The sequence below is a fragment of the Meriones unguiculatus genome, chromosome 4 (genome assembly GCF_030254825.1).
Source record: "Meriones unguiculatus strain TT.TT164.6M chromosome 4, Bangor_MerUng_6.1, whole genome shotgun sequence".
Classification (NCBI taxonomy): domain Eukaryota; kingdom Metazoa; phylum Chordata; class Mammalia; order Rodentia; family Muridae; genus Meriones; species Meriones unguiculatus.
Genome location: NC_083352.1, coordinates 101,521,766 through 101,540,791, shown reverse-complemented (window position 1 = coordinate 101,540,791; position 19,026 = coordinate 101,521,766). Strand labels below are relative to the sequence as shown.

Sequence of the window (19,026 nt, the reverse complement as noted above, 5' to 3'; positions counted from 1 at the left end):
TCCCCCTCCAGCTGAGGTTGGGATTCTGGTCTCACAGATGTGAAACACAAGGAAAGCAAGTGGAAATGATGTTCGGCCTCCATGGTCTGTGCTGGCCAGACTGTCAGTAGCCCCCAGGGAAGCTGCAGAGAATATGTGCAGACTATAGCCACCATCTGAAGCCCCTGCTGGGAAGCCCAGCTTTACACTTTCAGCACACCTGACTGTTACTCAGGAGCGTCCACACCCAGGAGTTTGGTCACCCTCATTCCAAGGGTCAGTGATCACAATCGGCAGTACGTGGAGATCTCTTCCAACAGAGACCTCCTTCCAAGGAAGACAGAGCAGCTGCTAAGGACCAGAAGGGGGAATGCTGCCAGCTGGGAAACAGACTCAATTTGGGGAAATGAGAAGAGACAGGTTCTCAGTCACTCTGGCTGGGCAGAGCTGTGGTTGTTTTAATCCTATAATTTGGAAGACAGGAAGTGCCTACCCAGGCAGAAAGGCCCCCTCAAAGGAATTTTCCACTATTAAGAAGAAGGACTGTGTTGGTCTGGATCATGGAGAGCAATGAGGTGAGGGAAAGACAAGATGCGAAAGCACTGTTTTTGTTTTTTAATCTGACAGGAACACTTACCCGTTAAAGTCAATAGGAATTTAATTTATAGTGTTTTTTTTTTCTGGTTTGTTTTTAAGGACCAGAGCTCTCAGCAAGTTGCCCTAGCCCCTGGCAAACTGGCTAATTACATGAAGAACTGAACTTGTACTTCCCAGCCACTGATAACTCTCTCACTGCAAGCGTTCCTACTGCAGTGACAAATAGAGATGGCCAGGGAATGGTGGTGGCCCTAGAAGTGTCCAAAGTGGCCTCAAGACAAGATCTCCAGGCTTCTAGAAAGTTCTTTCTGCTCTCTTCTCTGGCAGCCTTGTGTCCTCCAGTCCCTCCTTCTTCATTTCTGGACCACAGTTTTGTAACTAATACTTATACCCCCCATCTCACACCCCAGACAAGTAAAGAAGCTGTGGCAATTGCCCCTGTTCCATTGTGGATAAGAAGTGAGGAGAGCAGAGGCCCCTTGTCTCAATGAAAACGTGGTACAGGCTGCACTGCCAGGGCTCATTTGTGCTGAGTACTTCCCGGCTCATGGCCACCCATCTGTGACACCAGCCCAGCCGCTCCCTCTCAGAATGCCTCAACCTCTGTCCTAGGACACTAGCCAAGCACAGCACCCCAGTGCCTCGTACACAGTTTCATGGACTGTACCCTCAGCCTAGAGTGCTGTCCCTTTCCTGGTGGGCACTGTGCCTCTGCTCAGGCAGGCCCTCAGATCAGATATCCCCATTCCACTGCACTCTCTCCTAACCCTAGTTCCTTGTCAGTATGAAACTATGACTCATTTGCCTACCACATGCTCATCTTCCCTGGGCGGTAAACTTGGCTCAGGGTCTTACGGCCCCTCACAGTCCACAGAAAGCACTTGGTCACCTTCCCCAGTGGATGATCCCTTTGGCCTAGGACTCATGTCACTCTGAGCCTCCAGCCACATGAACACTGGAGGGCAGCCCAGGAATTGCATGCTTAGACCCTTGGAGTGTATCCTAGGAGGGTGTGGGTGGCTGGAGCTTTGTTCTCTAAAGATGCTCCTGCTGGCAGAGTGGTCAGCACCTTCCCACACACAGGCTATCTGCTGCTGCCTCCTGCCTACAGTCGTCTCAGGCTCACTAGAGTGCTTTGCTTGACCAGTAGGCTTGAAAGGTGCTATCCAGGCTTGGCAGGGCCCGTAGGTCTTTGGAGCTTCTTCCCCAACTGATTATTACCGACAGACAAAGTTAGCAAATGACCCACAAGCAGATGACTTGGGAAGACTCAACAGAAGCTTTAGCCTTTTCCTGTAAACACTGTGGCTACATCCCAGCATCCAGGAGGTTCACCTTCCTCTGCTGCCAAAGCCAAGGTGGCACTAAGGCAGGGCCACGCCTGCTACAAGATGTGGCCCCTAAGGATCCTGTCGCTCTTTCAAGTTGGTTGACCTTGAGCAGTCCAAAAGCTGGAGTCAATCTGTTTGTGTCTCCCAGGCTGACTTGTTGAAGTCCTTACCCCAAATGGATGGTGTATGTTCATGGGCTCTGGGGAAAAGCAAATGGTGAAGATGGAGGTCCATGCTCCAGTCCAAGGATAAGGAAAGAGCAATGGCCCAAGTACCTTCTTCTGCTCTCTGCTTCATGAGGCCACAGGAAAGGTTGCAGGCCCAGAGGCAGACCCTCCCATACATTCATTCCTGGGTTTCCACCTCCAAATCTGGGAAATAGAGTTCTCTGTTTAAGTCCTAGTTTTATTTCCTTCTGCCACAGCTGCCAACAAAAGCCCCAATCTTCCTCTAGCAGAAAGAATCACAGCCTCCTCTTACAACAGGACAAATGGCAAAACAGCCTGACCTTCCTAGCCATGTTCAGTTGCTTAATGGCAGGAGGGTGCCCACAGTGACACAGGTCCCAGTTTATACGTCTGTCCCTTCCATGGTTCCAATACAGGCCATCCTGTCGTTACAACAGAAGGACTGCTGTATAACCCAAGGCTGGCTCTCAGGAGCAAGACAGTAAACTGTGCAGTGCCGAGAGGCTACTGTCCCCCAAACTAGTGTGAATCACACTTAATACTGCCACCCCCACAGGGCTGATATCCTGTTAGACCATCATTTTTACTGAGGAAGTTTTGCCCCCAGAGGCAGTATCTGGGGACATTTTTGGTTTCACCACAGGGTGGGGGTGGGGAGAAGGTGTCCTAGACTCAAGGAGGTGGAGATTAGGATTAGTACCACAGTGTAAAGACACATCACACACACACACACACACGAGAATTATCCAGCCCAAGATATCAGTGGTACTAAAGTTAAGACATTGATTAACCGTATCTTTCTTTTTTGTTGTTTTTGGGTTTTTTCTTTTATTTTGAGATTATGATATAATTACATCACTTCCCCCTTCTTTCCCTCCCTCAAAACCCTCTCCTACAACCCTCCTTGCTCTCTCTCAAATTGTAGCTTTCATGGATCTAGAAGGCACCATGCAAGCTTCCAAAGGAAGGAAGCCACAGTCAGTCCCACAGACCACAAACAATGACCACCCCAGCGCAGTGGCCCTAAGGGTGCAGAGTGGGTAGTGTCATGCCTACCCTATTCGACAAGGAGGGAATCATGCTTAGTGTTGGAAACGTAACCGACCGTCCAAGGCCAGTGACGTCCTGGATCTTAGAGGTGAACCTGCAGCAACCATTTTACTAAAATAAAAATCCCTAACTACACTCTAAATAGTTGCCCTTATCCCCACAGATAAATGTAGTTCTCACCCTTCATCAAGGAAACATATCCTTGTGACAGACTGACATCATTACAGAAAACTACAACCAATCGAAATGTAGAGTCTCAAAGCTCAGTCCCAACGTTCAGTTCTACAAAACTGCACTTAAGGGTCAGGGAACATAGTGGAGATGGGGGCCGAAAGATTGTGAAAGCCGTAACATCAGGGAGCTTTCTGTGAGGCTCTTTCTCCAAGTAATGTCAGAAACATATCCTTTCTTAAAAGGATTGCTTGCAGTCCAGAGCTATGTGTAACTCACCATGAAACAGCCAAAATAAACAGACCTTCTCTCACCACCCACCAGCCCTGCTCTGAGTACACCAAAGCCAAGAGATGATGACTTCCTTGAGAGTGGAGGTCAGAGGGGAGGCATGTGAGAAAAGGATACCTATCCCCAGGAAGGGCTTTGAGGACATCCAGCAAGGACTGCCATGAGCCCAGCAGCCAACTTCAGCAAAGTAACTGCAGTGTTAATAGTTTCAGGCTTGGTGGGAAAAACACTACTTTGAGAGCACTGCAGGGAAGTAGGGCCACGGCCTGTGCGTCACAGCCATGAGCGTAACTTCAAGGAGTGGTTTTGGGGAGGTCTCTAAGCTTCTGTGCCTTTGTTTCTTTTCCTGTAATGGGAATAAGACAATCACATTGCAGGATTATCATGACAGGGAAACGAGTTTGTGAAGTACTGAAATGATGCCTTGCAGAAGAGGTGTTATGTAAGTGTTAAGGTAAAAATAAATGAGCCAACTCTAGCTGGCTAGGCGCATCTCTGCCAGGCTCTGCCTTCCTCGGCACACAGGACAAAAACTGAGGCCACCGGGGATGCATCAAGAAAGGAAAGCGGTGAGGGTACCAAAAACAGCCAAGTGTCAGATGGAAGCAGCCTCAACCTTCTAGGATGTGGAACCTATGACCCATGTCGTGCCCTGCACAGGCCTGGGCACAGGATGTTGGCACCTAGAACAAGGCAGGGTGGCAGCCTTTTTTGGCATCTTCAGGAGACAACCAGGGAAACTGAGCTTCTCCCTGACCCATGAATCCCTCTCCAGACCCATTATACAAGCTCTGCTTGTGGCTGCATCTCCAGCTCCAGCCGCACCCCAAGATCCTTCTATACCCCCAACTCCTTCTGTACTCCCAGCTCCTGCTGTACCCTCGTCTCCACTACACCTCCAGCTCTGACCATAGCCCCCAGCTATGTTATATCCTACTCACGCTACACACCCGGTGTCTCCTGAAGTATCCACCTCCTGATGCGCCCTAGCTCCTGCCCTCCCCTTGGATCTTGTGCCATCCCCCAGCTCCCACTGAACTCTCAGCTCCTGCTCCACCACCAGCTCCAGCCCATCCAGCCTTCCCCCTTGTAAGAAAAAGGCCCTTAAAAACTGCAGCCTTCCCAATCCTTGGGACATTATCATCTTCCGAAGAACAGAGTGAGCCAGTGCCAGGAGGACAAGGGAACTGCAGCCAGACAGTGGCCAGCCCCTACACCGTAGCCAGGACAAAGGCCTCACCACCTACCCTCCTTCCAGCCACCTGGGGACAGAGAATGAACAAGTAGATCTCTACACTCTCTCACTCTACCCCAGTTTCTGTGATTCCTGTCAAGCGCAGACCCTCCATCTAAACCCTGACTGATATGGAGGGACTGAGCTCACCAACACATCAGCGGGAAACCATGGCCAATGCCACACCCGAGCAGCCCTCAGCCTCACTCAGCCTCGATGGCCTTGTTGTTGCCCGTGGCCTTCTTTGTTTTCTCTTAGCCAACCCCAAATGAGACATCATGCACAGCAAAGGAAGCCAGAACTGAGTCAGCACCTCAGACTCCAAGAAGGGTCCTCATTCACCATCTCTAGGGAAGGGATTTTCCTCGCACCAATAAACAGTCTAGAAGTGAACACCAGGCCCATGTATATGCCAGAAGTCTTCCTGATCCATACCAGCTCCATACATGACAGAAACAGCTTCCTTGGGGCTGTTTTGGTCCACCACCCAGAAGTCTTCCTCCCCCCAGACAGTCATCTCCAACCCAGGACCCAGCCATCAGCAGAGGAAAAGCTAAAATACAGGCATGAAACTGCTCTCTGTGTGCGTGCGCACACACGCGCGCGCACACACACACACACACACACACACACACATATATACACAAAGCATGTACTGGAAAGCAAGCATGATCACACAGGCAAATACATGTACACATGTATGCTACCTCAAATATCTCTCAGACATTCCTTCAGGTTTTCTGCTACACAGCCTTACATATACAGAGCTCCATATCCAGGCTACACCTACACAGGCCCAGGCCCACACCAGGCACAGATTGGCAAGCGCTGATGCTCACACCCACAATCCCATTCAGAAGCTCCTATGAATACCCACAGCTACCTTCAAAAAAGGTCATTACTATAATCACAGAATGTGAAAAGCTCCAGGGTCAAAAGCTGCCACAAGGCTCAGTCCCTAAAGGAGGGTTCAGAAGCCACCATCCAGACACCAGACTGTCAGCCTTGGGATCCTGGGGAAGGAAAAGAATGGTCCCTCTACAAACATTACAGAAGGGTGCAGCATCCCTAGGAATGCAAGGCAAGAAACAGACTATATTTGGCCAACTCAGCAACCCTGAGGCCTATCAACCGTATTGATGCCTCATGAATCTTTCAGAAGCCTTCAAACTGTGCATGAAGGCTGGTGGTCAGCGTTGGTAGAACTTACTGTAAATTATTCACTAGCCCAGCATAGGGTGGCATTCCAGCCCTCACCCTACCCCACACACTGCCTTCAGAAATGTGGCTCAGGATTATGTCCCCTACCCCAGAGGCTGCCATCCTGGTCACCTTCCTAGGCCCAGGTTTCCCTTCAGCTACATGACAACTCCAACCCTGACACTGTCACCCTGGGCATTCTCAGCTATGGTGATACATCATCATCCCGCAGTCTTCCTGTCTAGCTTGTACCCAAATCCGATGTCCAGGAGACAGCCTTCGGTCTCCCTGTGTGGGCCGCCGTTCCTCAGCTCTCAGCTGCCCTCTAAGGTCCTCTCCATCTCAGGCCTGGCCCAAGCAACAGCGGAGGCGTGGGATGTGCAACGGTTGCCGTGTGGTCACACTGCAAACCAGTGTTGGACATTCCTCTGGCAAGCAGATGTATCTCTTACTCCTCTATCTTTCATCTCTGATGTGTGGTTAGTGGTCACTGTTTTCTGATGCTTCTCCTGGGCTAAGTGAGGGCAGCTCCTGGAACTCCCCAGGAACCCAGCAGGAAGCGGGGAATCAGCCCTTGCCCTCTGAAGGGATATAAGTGGGATGGACATAGGGAGCCCAAACTTAGAGGTCATAGGGAATGTCCTGGCAGTCTCAGAGGTAACATATGTGTTGGCCCCACAGACTACAGACACCAGGAGCTCAGTCAGATTTCTCTCTCCTCCAGTCTACCATGGAGCTCTGTCCTGAACTAGCATAGACTACGTCAAGGCCCAGAACCCTTCAGGTTTCAGACCCGGGAATCTGTGCCTGCCTTCCTCATCGCCACAACCCTGAAGAGGGACCCAAGGCTTAAAGACTTTCCCTAGAGGTTCCACCCTCCAGGCCACCAGAGCCAACAGTCATCTACCAATGATTCCAGATGGGACCAGGACCATAATCACCCATCTTCAGACCTCCAAGGAGTTCTTGGAATGTGTCTGCCTGGCGAAATACAGGGTGTCCCAACACAGTCCACTGTGACCAGCTGGCTGGGCAGAACTGGGCCAATCTGAAGTGTTTGGGTAGCCAGGGTTCCCAGAGGACATCAAAGGTTGTTATAGCAACTGGGGACAGAAGGATGAGGCAAGATCTGCCTACCAGGCCTCCTTTAACTCCAGCCAGGGGCTGTTTCTCACATTTGTTCTATCTCAGGCTAATGAGTTTCCTTAATTTTTCTCAGTTCTAATAGGACTAAGTGTTAAAACAACTTCCTGTGACTGACACACTCTACCTGATCCCTCCTGTCAGTAATGGTGGCCCAGGAAAGACCCAGCCAGAATTGGCCAGATGTCCAAGGAGATACCTGGTGTCCTTGGGTACAGTCATCAGACAAAATACAGGATAAGCAAATCAGAATTCCAGATGAACAATGAACTTCTTTTCAATATATCTGTCTCAGAATTTTTATATTAAAAAATATCTGATATTCATCTGACGTGCAGATTCTACCTGACCTGGGTATCTGTAACCAGCGTCAGACGCTGTGTGGGTATGTGGTCTGTCAGCACAGCCCTGGGTGACCGCCTTCCCAAACATAGCACTGCCTGGCATGCAGATCCTTCTCCCTCGGTATCCCACCTCCATGGCTGCTGAGGCGGCCATTCTGTTTTGTGGTCAGGTAGAACTCTTTGGACTGTGTGCCCATTTCTTTAGATGTCAGAATTGCTCGTCACAGCTGAATCGTCTCCGTCTTCGTCTAGATTAGAGGTTGAATGTACTGAAGGTATCAGGAACCTGACACCTGAAACCTGGAACAGCAACTATGGTACAAGCAAGGATTCTGAAGATGCAATCAAGAAGGTGGAAGATTATCTGGATTCTCCAGATATGCTCTAAGTACAGTCACAGGTGTCCTTATCGGAGAGACAGCCTGGAGTGGTTGGGCTACTAGCCCAGACATGCCAACAAAGCCAGGAGAGGAGAGGAGAGCTACAGTGGCTCCACTTCTGCCCATTGTCTGGCTCCAGAGTCACACTGTGTGTGGCCATTTGAGGAGACTGACACAAGGGGAAACACTAAGGACCAGGACCCTGCCTGAGGCTTCAGAGAGCTTTACCCTGGCCCTGTGGAGGGAATCTACTCACCTTTACCCAACCTCTAACCGAAATAACAAGAGCAGGCCTCGCGGGGGCGGGGAAGGAGTGGAAAGTAGTCCTACCATCTGTCCTGCCTGGCCACGGAAGTCATGGCGTGTTCGGGAACAGGTGGACCCATCCCAGCCCACCTGACCTAAGTCATTGGCCTCCTGGCTTCTGGGGCAGGTGTTGCTGCAATTTAAGGATTGGGGATCTGGGCCAAGGGGCAGAATAGACACACGGGGCAGGATCAGCAGGCAGGTGTAGGAGCAAGATGGGTTTCTGTCAGAACCCAGAAACCTAGGGTAAAGAAGTGTGTGCCCACGCGTGGGGAGGAGCTCTCGGGTCTCACGATTCCTTGGGGGCGCCTATGAGTTCTGATTCTATCGTCTTGCCTAGATCCTGCTCATTCCACCAAGGCACCCAAAACAGATCATAGCCATCAAAGCCGTTTGGCCTTTGCATCCTCACCTAGCTGGTGGTTCCCAGCACCCATGCAGCGGGCCCCACTGCCTACCCATGAAGCTTAGGAGAGCAGTTGGCTAGGTCACCTGGCAGTGGTGAAAGGTGCCAGACTGAACACCTTGGACGACGGACGGGACTTTGAGAAACAGGGCCCCAGCAGTAGGCACACACGGCTCTGGGGTCGCTCAGTTTATTGGGAAAACGGGCACTGAGCGTGGTGAGCGCTGGCGCGGAAGCTTGGGACGGGAGCGCTTTTCCTCTTGAAGAATTTCCACTGGACCTTGATGGCGAGCATCCAGTCGCTGACATAGAGCCTCTTACAAGCGGAGGTGCAAACATGCGCCTGGCGGGGGGGCGGGGCCGAGGGACCGCGCCTGGGGCGGGGGAGGGGGCGGGGCCAGTGCCGGGGGCGGGGTTGGGGGCGCGGCGTGGCGTCGTCAGGGAGGGCCACGCCGCGGGCGCCCGTGCTTCACTTGCCGGCTTTCTGCGCCTTCTGTGCGGACTTGGTGACCTTGCCGGCGCCGCCGCTCTTCTTCTCCACGTTCTTGATGACGCCCACGGCCACAGTCTGCCGCATGTCGCGCACGGCGAAGCGGCCTGCGGGGAGGGATGCGTAAACTGCGGGGGTGCCCAGAACGCAGTGCGCAGGTGCGTTGGGCGTCCGCGGAGCAGCTTAAAGCTCCTTTTAGCTGTTCTGACCGCAGTGGGCCAGAGTTCTGTAGCCCATAACGGCTACGGCTACAAGTATTGATTCTTCAGTTAGGGTAGGCTAGGCCGTCCTGTCTTAAGAGGCCAGGGGAAGCCCCGGGGCGGGGGTTGGGGGAGAGGACACGACTTGTTGGTCGCAGGTAAGTCCCTTAGGGGTTCTTACTCAAAAAAGAAGCTATTGGGGGTGGTGGGGACGGGGTATTAAAGGAAACCCTAACCCCATTGTAAAGGAAGGCCTTTACCGCCTTGGCCCCAGCTTGGATCAACCACCGACTTGGATTACCCAGCTCACCGAGGGGTGGGTACTGTGAGAAGCTCTCCACACACATGGGTTTTCCGGGAACCATCTCAACAATGGCTGCATCACCAGACTTCAGGGACTTGGGATTGTCCTCCAGCTTCTTGCCAGAACGCCGGTCGATCTTCTCCTTCAGCTCGGCAAATTTGCAGGCAATGTGGGCTGTGTGACAGTCGATAACAGGCGAGTAGCCAGCACTGATTTGCCCGGGGTGGTTCAGGATGATGACCTGAGAGTAGAGTTGAAGATAGCCATGAGGCAGGTGTCCTGGGCCAGGGCCAGTATTAATTAGGTGGGTGGGTCCAGTCACAAGGTCACCTCCAGATCCTGACGTTTTTGTGCAAGGAATGCTCAGGTCATAGGGACCCCACTCATACCCCAACACCTTGCTAAGCATTAAACCATTAAACAATCAACAGATAAGGACCAGGACAGCACAGACCCATTGCACAGCCAGGACAAAATTGGACCTCAATTATAGTGCTTCTGTTACATTTTCAATTAATACTGTTCTAAAAATTCTTGTCCCATGAAGAGGTGATCAAAAAGGGTTCAATAAAAATGTAGAGAAAGAGGCCAGCAAGATGACAAAAGAAGGTGCTTGCTGCCAGGCCTTGAGGACCTGCGTTCAATTCCTGGGAGCCACATGATGGAAGAAGAGAACTGATTCCAAGTTGCCCTCTGACCTCTACATATACACTGTGGCACATGCACAGGTGCACACACACAAAATAAATAAGATGTGTTTTTTTTTAATTAAGAGAAGAAAGTCTACAGTAATACCTCAAGCAGGAAGCTAATGAAAGCACTTTTAAAGGCCAAATATTTCCGGGTAGGGCTGCCCACAGATCCCCAAGGCTCTGTTTACCTGCTGGCGACTCTGAGTACCCATTTAGCCTTTGAACGGTGAGTGGCCTTAGGGTGAAATGGAGGGTGCTCCCCTTCAGTGCCCAGTGAAGGGCCAGCAGCCACTGTCCCAGGACACCTCAGCCCATCTCCTCCTCTATTCTGAGAATGAATGCCCAAATGCCCTGGTGCACCAACCTGGGAGGTGAACTGGGCGGCCTCCTGAGGTGGATCCGATTTGCTGTCACCGCAGACATTGCCCCGGCGGATATCCTTGACAGACACATTCTTCACATTGAACCCGACGTTGTCACCAGGCAGGGCCTCGCTGAGCGCCTCATGGTGCATTTCCACAGACTTCACCTCTGTGGTGATGTTGACCGGTGCGAAGGTCACCACCATACCAGGCCGAAGGATACCAGTCTCCACTCGGCCCACGGGCACAGTCCCAATGCCTAGGCCAAGAGAGGATACTGTGAGAGGGCAGGCTAGAGGAGGGATGCAGGGCAAAATACACAAGCAGAGAGCCTGAATATGGGCAGAGCTCGGGACGGGCTCCTCACGGAAGGGATCGAGGGAAATGGCCTTATGAAGGGAGTAAAGAGACAGGGTCCCTAGACAAGCAGAGGGTGAGTCGACAGAAGGAGAGGCTCCACTGGCCCAGTCAGGAAATAAGAGACTGAATCGGAGTTCTCAGGATTCAAGGATAAGGGACAGGGCACAGAAGGGAGGAACATGGGGTTGTCTCCCCCTACAGAACAGCTATCCTCAGAGGGAACAGCGCAAGCACGCCTGTCTGAGAACCCCTCCCTGCCATGTGTCATTCCACAGCCAGGCATGGGCCAACTCAATGGAATTACTCTGGCCCACACTGGACTCCCTGATCCTGCTGTAACACTGTGGTCCAGCCACTGAAGAGGCATCTGGCCCGAGCACTTCTGCCAGGCCTGCTCACACTGACAATGTGGCTACCCCAGGGATGCTTTGATGAGCAAGTAGCTGGGAGAGAAAGCGCTCCTCACCATCTCCTGAAAGCTTGGGGGTGTTGGTATTACGGGATGACAGAGAAAAGGCAGCAGTTGTGCTCTGTGTTTGACTAAGCGTGAGCATCATATTCTCATTCCTCTCCTTTGCCTGTCTCATATTTGACTTTGGTTTCTATTGACCCATGACCTGCATTTCTCATTCCTGGAGTAGGACTATGTCCTATGAAACAGGAGGTCCCTACCCTGCAGGTGAAGCATAAATCAGTTCATTTACTCCCATCTTATGTCCCTAGCTTCTGACTGAGTGCTCGAGGGGGTGTTAAGTGGGAAAGGGATCCTAGTAAATGCTGGCAGAATGGCTGGATGTATGGAGGTAGGTAGGAGGGGTGAGTAGTGAGTGGATGACCGGATGGGATGGATAGAGCAAGAATCAAGGTGGGTGAATAAATGGATGGGGTGTAAGTGTACATGGTGAAGGGAGAGAGGTGGAAACAATGAGCCTGAGGATCTCCTGGTGTCCTGGTCAAGGCTGGGGGCGGAGCCTGCAAGCACCTGCAGGGAGCAATGAGCTCCAGTACTGAGCCCTCACTCACCACCAATCTTGTATACATCCTGAAGAGGCAGGCGAAGGGGCTTGTCAGTGGGCCGAGTCGGGGGCAGGATTGTGTCCAGGGCTTCTAGCAAGGAAACCCCACTTGCATTTCCTTCCTTGCGCTCTACTTTCCAGCCCTTGAACCATGGCATCTGGGCAGGAGGGGGGGAAAAAGGTGCCAGTTATCATACAGCAGCCCACCTAACCAGACCCTCAGCCTCAGATCTTCAGGACCCTGGGGGTAAGCATTTACCTAAAGGGTAACCTAGGGAGTGAGCCTCACTGTTCAAGCTGAATAACTGGCTCCTCATCTCCCCACCTTCCCAACATCACCCTGAACAAATACAACTTAGGAAGGAGGGAAGGAGCAAACAAAAACACCTCCCCAAACTGTGTTGTCTGCCCCCAAAACTTACAAATGAGGCCCCTCAACCTGGCCTGATTCCCTAATATCTCTGGGACTTGACCAGTTACAGCCCTAGACAAGGCAAGTACCAGGGGAGTAGAGACCCAAGTGTGACCAATGGCCATGTCAGGGATAAAGTCCACCCTCTGTCCCAACCCCAGAAACTCTGCTGGCTACCAAGCTGTATCTGGGCGTGGGATCTCTCACCACCATCACCACTACAAAGGCCTCTCTGGAGAATGACTTAAAGCCCTCCTGACAGAGCTCCTCATGGTCCACCTGCCACAGATAAGAGGTAAATCCACCCAAGGGGCTGTGTGTCCTGCCTTAGTATTTGTGACCAAGTGCCTGGCACCTCAGGTCAACAGATGGCTCTCCAAGTATGGATGAGCAGAGCCCCAGAGCACAGTAGAGCAGTAGGGAGCAGAGGGGGTTCTGCTGATCAGAGGTCTGATAATCATACATCAGCAAGAATGCCCAACACTGCCCTCATACCATCAGGCACTGGTTCCCCAGCTATCTCCAGAGAGCCTGTCCTCATTCCATTCTCACTCACTGTGGGCTACAGCTGAGTCCCCACCTTTCTAGGATGGGTGTCTCCTCTGGCTGGACCAAGATCTAGGCCTCTCTGAAAAATGTCTTCCTCTCCACTCCCAAGTCCAAGGCCCAGAGCTATCTAAACTTCAAGCTTCCACGTGACTAACCAAGAGACATCCCTCCATTCTCCGGGCCAGCCAGACCCAAGACATGCTTGCTTCCCAGATACCAACCCACTTCAGACCTCAGGGGAGGCAGCTAAAAAGGACTATGTGGCTTTGCTCATCCTGCATAGTATTTAAAGCCAGGACAGTGGCTTGGGCGACATAAAAAGTGATTTTCCCCCATAGTGAGATCCAGGGCCCCGCTGTAGAAATAGCTTGGAACCACCACTTGCCAGAAAAGGAGCCTCATCTTCCTCTTTTGGTCTCATGAGGAGGCTGAGCTAAAGGACCCCTTACTAAGTGCAGGGATCCTTACTAAGAGGTATCCCCAGGAGGCTCGTACTCATTGCTACAGTGCTCACAGAAACCCAGCTAGACCAAAGGAAGCTTGGCCCACCCTGACTGGAGCCCCAGATTCCTGGACTCTTGGGAAGGTCAGCCCCCACCATACCTATCTTCACTCACATTGGGTGAAGGCTCCAGCATGTTGTCACCATGCCAGCCTGAGATGGGCACGAAGGGCACCGTGGCTGGGTTGTAGCCAATCTTCTTGATGTAGGCGCTGACCTCCTTGACAATCTCATCATAGCGCTTCTCACTGTAGGCTGGTTCCGTGGAGTCCATCTTGTTGACACCCACAATGAGCTGCTTTACACCCAAAGTGTAGGCCAGGAGTGCGTGTTCCCGGGTTTGCCCGTTCTTGGAGATGCCCGCCTCAAACTCGCCCACACCCGCTGCCACGATCAGCACGGCACAATCCGCCTATCCAACAGGTCAGATACAGTGAGCCCTGGCCCTACCTTTTACCTAGCCCTGCCACCCACAAAATGGGACCTGGGCAGTTATCCTGGGGATGGAGACTCAAGATCTCTACCTCAAGGGCAGCAGGGGACTCTTCCACCAGGTTCTGAGGCAAGGAACCCCAGATCTGGCCATCAGCTCCACCCCCGGCAGGCCATATGCCAATGGATGAGTCACTCGGCCTCTCTGCCTGTGACTGTCTGGTCTAACTGCTTTTCTACCCACATCTCACTGTCCCTCGTGTGGCCTCTTCTATAAAAACCTGTCTGTGAAAGGCATGCCTACGTATTTCCCCTCCGTCTATCTGCTGGCCCCAGCTGTGGTGGGGTAACCCTGGGAGGAAGCACAAGAGGCATCACTGGGCTAGGTGCCCTCCCTGCACACCTGGGATGTGCCGGTGATCATGTTCTTGATGAAGTCCCGATGGCCTGGGGCATCAATGATGGTAATGTAGTATTTGGTGGTCTCGAACTTCCAGAGGGAGATGTCGATGGTGATGCCGCGCTCCCGCTCTGCCTTCAGCTTGTCCAGCACCCAGGCATACTTAAAGGATCCCTTCCCCATCTGGAAGGGTAGGGGCACAACTCAAGCTAGAACATGGGACTCAGGGGGCACATCCACCTGCAGGACCTACCCCCGGGACCGTGGGAGCAGCCGGAGCAGCCAGAGAGGTGAATTAAGGCACCTTGAACCAAGGACCTCTACCCCATCTCTCTGGTTCTGATACCCAAGCCCTGGTTTGCCACATGAGGCCACCCAGATCTGCCGGCGAGCCACCACCCTCACTCCCCTCCTAAATGGTTGTGGATACACAAGTCCCCCAGCAGAGGGCGTGAGGGTCTGGAAGTTGTCAAACCTAATTAAACTCCTATCCAGGGCAGAGGGCCCCTCCCTACCTGAGGCTATTTATCAGGCGTTCCTCCCACCCAGTCAATTAGAGGTCAACTATCTCATTAGGTTCGGGATTCTTCAAACAAACAAAAAACTCTCTGAGTTATTATTTCAAAAAAAAGGAAATTTTAAAAATAAATTGTTCAAGGTTTTGAGAAAAGTCTGGCTTTCCAGCTCTTTCTGTAGCTGATTATTTCCAGATAACTCTGAGGCGTCTCCCTTCCACCAAAACAAGAGAAGTTGGGACACCTCTACTAAGAGCAAGGCTGGCTGCCCTCTGCCAACTTGTGCCAGGGTGAGACTCCTGGTGAGACTTCTTCCGCCAGGACCACAGCTGTGTTCACTGCTCAGCTGAACACCAGAATCTCACATGACAGGCTTCTGCGGTCCAGAGATGCTGCCCAGCCTGGAGGGGCTGTCCAGGCAGCACCAGACAAAATGGTGACCTGACCCAGGGGGCCTTCAATTCCCTCAGCTCCCTTCTAACACCTCCCCTCAGCACACCCCCTAAAGGGTAAAAGCATCAGGCCCAGACACACAGAATTGTGGCTCAAAAAACTCCATATACACACTGGAACAGGAGTTCAGCAGATTCAGCAGACAATTGCTGCCCTCAGGCCTCCCTTAGCCCTTATCCAGGAGCCAGCTTTTCTTAGAATGAGCAAGGGTAAGGGAAGAAAACAGAATCCAGTTACAACCACTGCTCATGTGTAAATTTCAGCCAGGAACAGGCTACCAAGATGCCCCACTCCAGGCACCATCCTGAACCAGCAACCCTCCCCAGCTTATCTAGAGAAAGTGGAGCTGGCAAGCCTGCTGCCCATCAATCAGCTATTAATAGCATCCTTGAGCCCTGGCTGTTGCAAGACAAGTGAGGGCAGCACCACATCCAGCCCAGCTACAGCTCTGGGGAGCAAGAGGATAAGGCTTGAGGGTCCTCTGGCATTGGACCACTGAAGCCAAGACTACAGACCTTCTGGTGGACCTGGGCAGGATACAAATGCCCCCTCCCTCAGTGTGAAACAAATCTAGCAACATTCCCAGAGGGGGACTGTCCTGTTGCCTCCCCCCCAATCACTAGACATCCATATCCCTTTCACTGATGAAGGTAAACAGAGCAATGAAAGCACCGGGCCCGTGGTGCTCACCTCGGCCGCCTCCTTCTCAAACTTCTCGATGGTCCGCTTGTCGATGCCCCCGCATTTGTAGATGAGATGACCCGTCGTGGTGGACTTGCCTGAGTCCACGTGGCCAATGACCACAATGTTGATGTGTGTCTTCTCCTTGCCCATTCTGCCTGGGTGAGGGGGCACTGGCACTGTGGGGGCTCTGGCTCAGGATGGAGGTTATGCTGGCAGGAACTCTGTGGGGCCAGGGACAGGGGAGACAGATGATTAGAAGGCCCAGAGGGAGCTCAGCAGAGATACCCACACCATTCTTGCATTGTTTGGGAGCTTGCCTCCACCCAGTCTTCACCTGAGGTTGGATGGGGAGGCATGACTGCCCCTCCCCCACCCCGGTTCTAGCCCCGTTCAGCCAGGTTGCCTTCCGAAGCCACCTGTTCCTCTACCCTCCACCTTAGCCTAAATGGTTTGTTGGAGTTTAAATGTTTAGAGTGTTGATTTGGAGAAAAGTTGTTTTAAGGAAGGGTTAATCCGGTCTGGACATCACAGAGCAGCAGACTGAGTGAGCCCCTGGAGCATCTAGGAGTCCTATGATGAGTCACTGTGCCCAGCTCACTGTAGAATGCCTTGTCCTCCCTTGTCCTCAATGCCGCCACCACCTCCCCCCCACACACACAGCCCAGGGAGGGACACTGCCCTCCCCCATCTGCTGCCACCATGTAGAGAAGGCCAGCACTCCTCGGCCCCTCCTCAGGCGAGGGCGCCATCTTCCTCTCTCTGCCCACAGGCTGGCAGGGGAGACAGCTGGATGGTGCCCAGGCATGGGCCTAGAATAGCTCAGGCCCTCCCCACAGACAGGAGGCAGCCATCAGGGCCGAAAGGTGAGTGTCCTGTTCTATCCAGAAGAATAAAAATCCCACCCTGACCCTCAGAGTGCCCTCAGAGATGCCCTCACGCTCTCCCCTACCATTTGGTCCAGGCCCTGGATCTCAGTATCTGCGCATCGCAGAGGTCAGCCGAGAAGCTAGGGCGGGGGGGGGGGGAGGGAGTGCATCTTAGGTGGGAGCATCGTAGAACGAGATAGGGGTCCTCAGGTTTCACCACCTCCCCTGCCCTTCTTGACAAATCACAGAAACCCCTCAGAGCCCCTAACCACGCCAGCACCTGCGCCAATCAGCCTGTCCAGCCCCGCAGCGCCCAGGCGAGCCCCAAGGTCACGGTGACAGCGTGACCGCAGGTTTCAGGAGAAGGCCCCCCCCCCGTCACTGTCACCAAGTATACAATCGCCTAGGGCACCCACCTCCAAACTGCCACCGGACCCACCATGCCCGGTTGAGACACCCCCAGCCCAGGGCTGCAGCCCAGCTAGGTGCGGCATGGCCGCCTCCAGCCCCCTCTACCCAGGGATCGGTTCCCAGGGAGGTGAACCCCAGGTGGAAATCTAAGCAAGGTTCTCCGACCAGGATGTGCGTCCTTACCCAGAGCAGAGGTTTCAGTCAGAGGGACTGGTGGCGACGGCGACGGCGGTTTTATCTCTCCAGGAGGGGGTCCACCTATTGACGGGGCCGGCGCAATGCACTGCGCCCCTGCAGTACGGCAATGCGGTACTGGCGGGGGGAGGCGGGCGCCGGGAGGCTGGCAGATGGGGTGCGAGAGCTGCGCGGACGCAGGGGCCACGCACCCACGGGCGCAGGCCGGCGTAATGAGGATCCGAGAGGACGCAGCTACAGGGATGCAACCCAGCAAACGAAAGAACCAGCGAGCGAGAGCACAGAGTAGGAGAGAAAAACAGGCAAAAGGGCGGTGCAGCGCTCAGAGGTGGGGGCAGGGAAACAGAGCCAGGAAAGGAGGGGCAGGGATGGAGAGTGGGGAAAGAAGCAGTAGACAGAATCGCTGGGAGAGCAGAGATAGTGGCTGCTGGAGAGAGACGGGGCTGGGGAGGGGGCGGCATCCAACATAAAGATGTTCCAGGGAACCAGCAAGTGGAGGGGGGAGGGGAGGGAAGCGACCCAAGCCCAGGTCAAGGTCCCTGATGTGGGTATCCATTGCTGGCCCTGCTCACAGTTGAGTCCCAGTGAACATAAAGCTTGGTTACCAGAGTCTTTCCATGATGTGGTCCCCTGGTACAGGTGCCCTGATGATTGCTCACATGGACCCTACATGGCAAGTCCTTGAGGCCATCAGCATGTCCAGCCTAGATCTAACCTTGTTATGAAGCCCTGGAAAGGGGCTTTTTCTACCTATTCCCTTAGGTGTGGGGTATTCGTGAAGCCCATTCTCAGAGTCCAGGCATACTCCTGTTTGCATTCCTGGTCAGACTATCTTAGCTAAGGCCATTAAGCACATCCAAACAGAGTTCAGAGCCCCCACCACCACCCCCAACCCCAGCCCAGCCTCTTTTAGGCCCCATGGGTAGAAAGTTGAGGTTTCCAGGAAGATTAGGATAACCAAAATAGGCCTTCAAGGGGTTGTGGCCACAATGTATCATCCATCCAGGGACTTCCTCAGAGACACCTGCCTTGTCATTTGACCCAAACATTCCCACTTTCCAATGCTGCCCCTGTCCTCACCCAACCAGTCTTCATCACCTCAGGGTGTGGCAGGGCAGGTAGGAAGCGGAGGTTCCCTGGGCGCTTTTGCTGGAGACAGCAGGCCTATGCCTATGTGTGGGGGAATCTAGACATAGGAGGCCCAGGTCAGGGCCCAGCACCTCCTACTGAGGCAGTGCCCATGAGGAGCCCCTGGAGATGGTGCCCAGTAGGGCAGCTGTCAAGTGTGAAGAGGGAGTAAGGATGAAGCCCGAGGGTCTGTCTGGCAGTGAGCAGACAGAGGCTAGGCAGGCCTCCCGGATGACCCGGCACTTTTGAAGACTGCTGAGACGGTCAACTGCGAGCCAGGAATTAAAAATAAATGCCTGGCAAGGCATTAGCATTCACCCCGCCCACTTGCCCAGCTCCTCTCTCCACGGAATGCCTTCCTTCTTGCGTGGAGACCGGGTCTGGCTTAGGATTCAGGAGGCAGAGCGGGCTCAATAAAGGAGTCCAAAGTCCAGA

The 19,026-nt window shown here is 53.2% G+C and overlaps 1 protein-coding gene and 1 long non-coding RNA gene across 2 annotated transcripts; one reads left to right on the top strand and one right to left on the bottom strand.

Annotated features, from left to right (window-relative positions):
* Positions 1-8,796: 8,796 nt before the first annotated feature.
* Positions 8,797-17,746, bottom strand: Eef1a2 (eukaryotic translation elongation factor 1 alpha 2). The gene is made up of 8 exons (XM_021645880.2): positions 17,452-17,746; positions 15,998-16,212; positions 14,343-14,522; positions 13,623-13,919; positions 12,052-12,202; positions 10,671-10,927; positions 9,621-9,855; positions 8,797-9,217 (listed from the first exon to the last, which is right to left on the bottom strand). The coding sequence occupies exons 2-8, from the start codon at positions 16,139-16,141 to the stop codon at positions 9,090-9,092; spliced, it is 1,392 nt and encodes a 463-aa protein (XP_021501555.1). The 5' UTR covers positions 16,142-16,212; positions 17,452-17,746; the 3' UTR covers positions 8,797-9,089.
* Positions 9,130-10,395, top strand: LOC132653724 (uncharacterized). Its single transcript, XR_009591548.1, has 2 exons — positions 9,130-9,268; positions 9,585-10,395. It is a non-coding gene; the product is annotated as an uncharacterized LOC132653724 (long non-coding RNA).
* Positions 17,747-19,026: the final 1,280 nt, after the last annotated feature.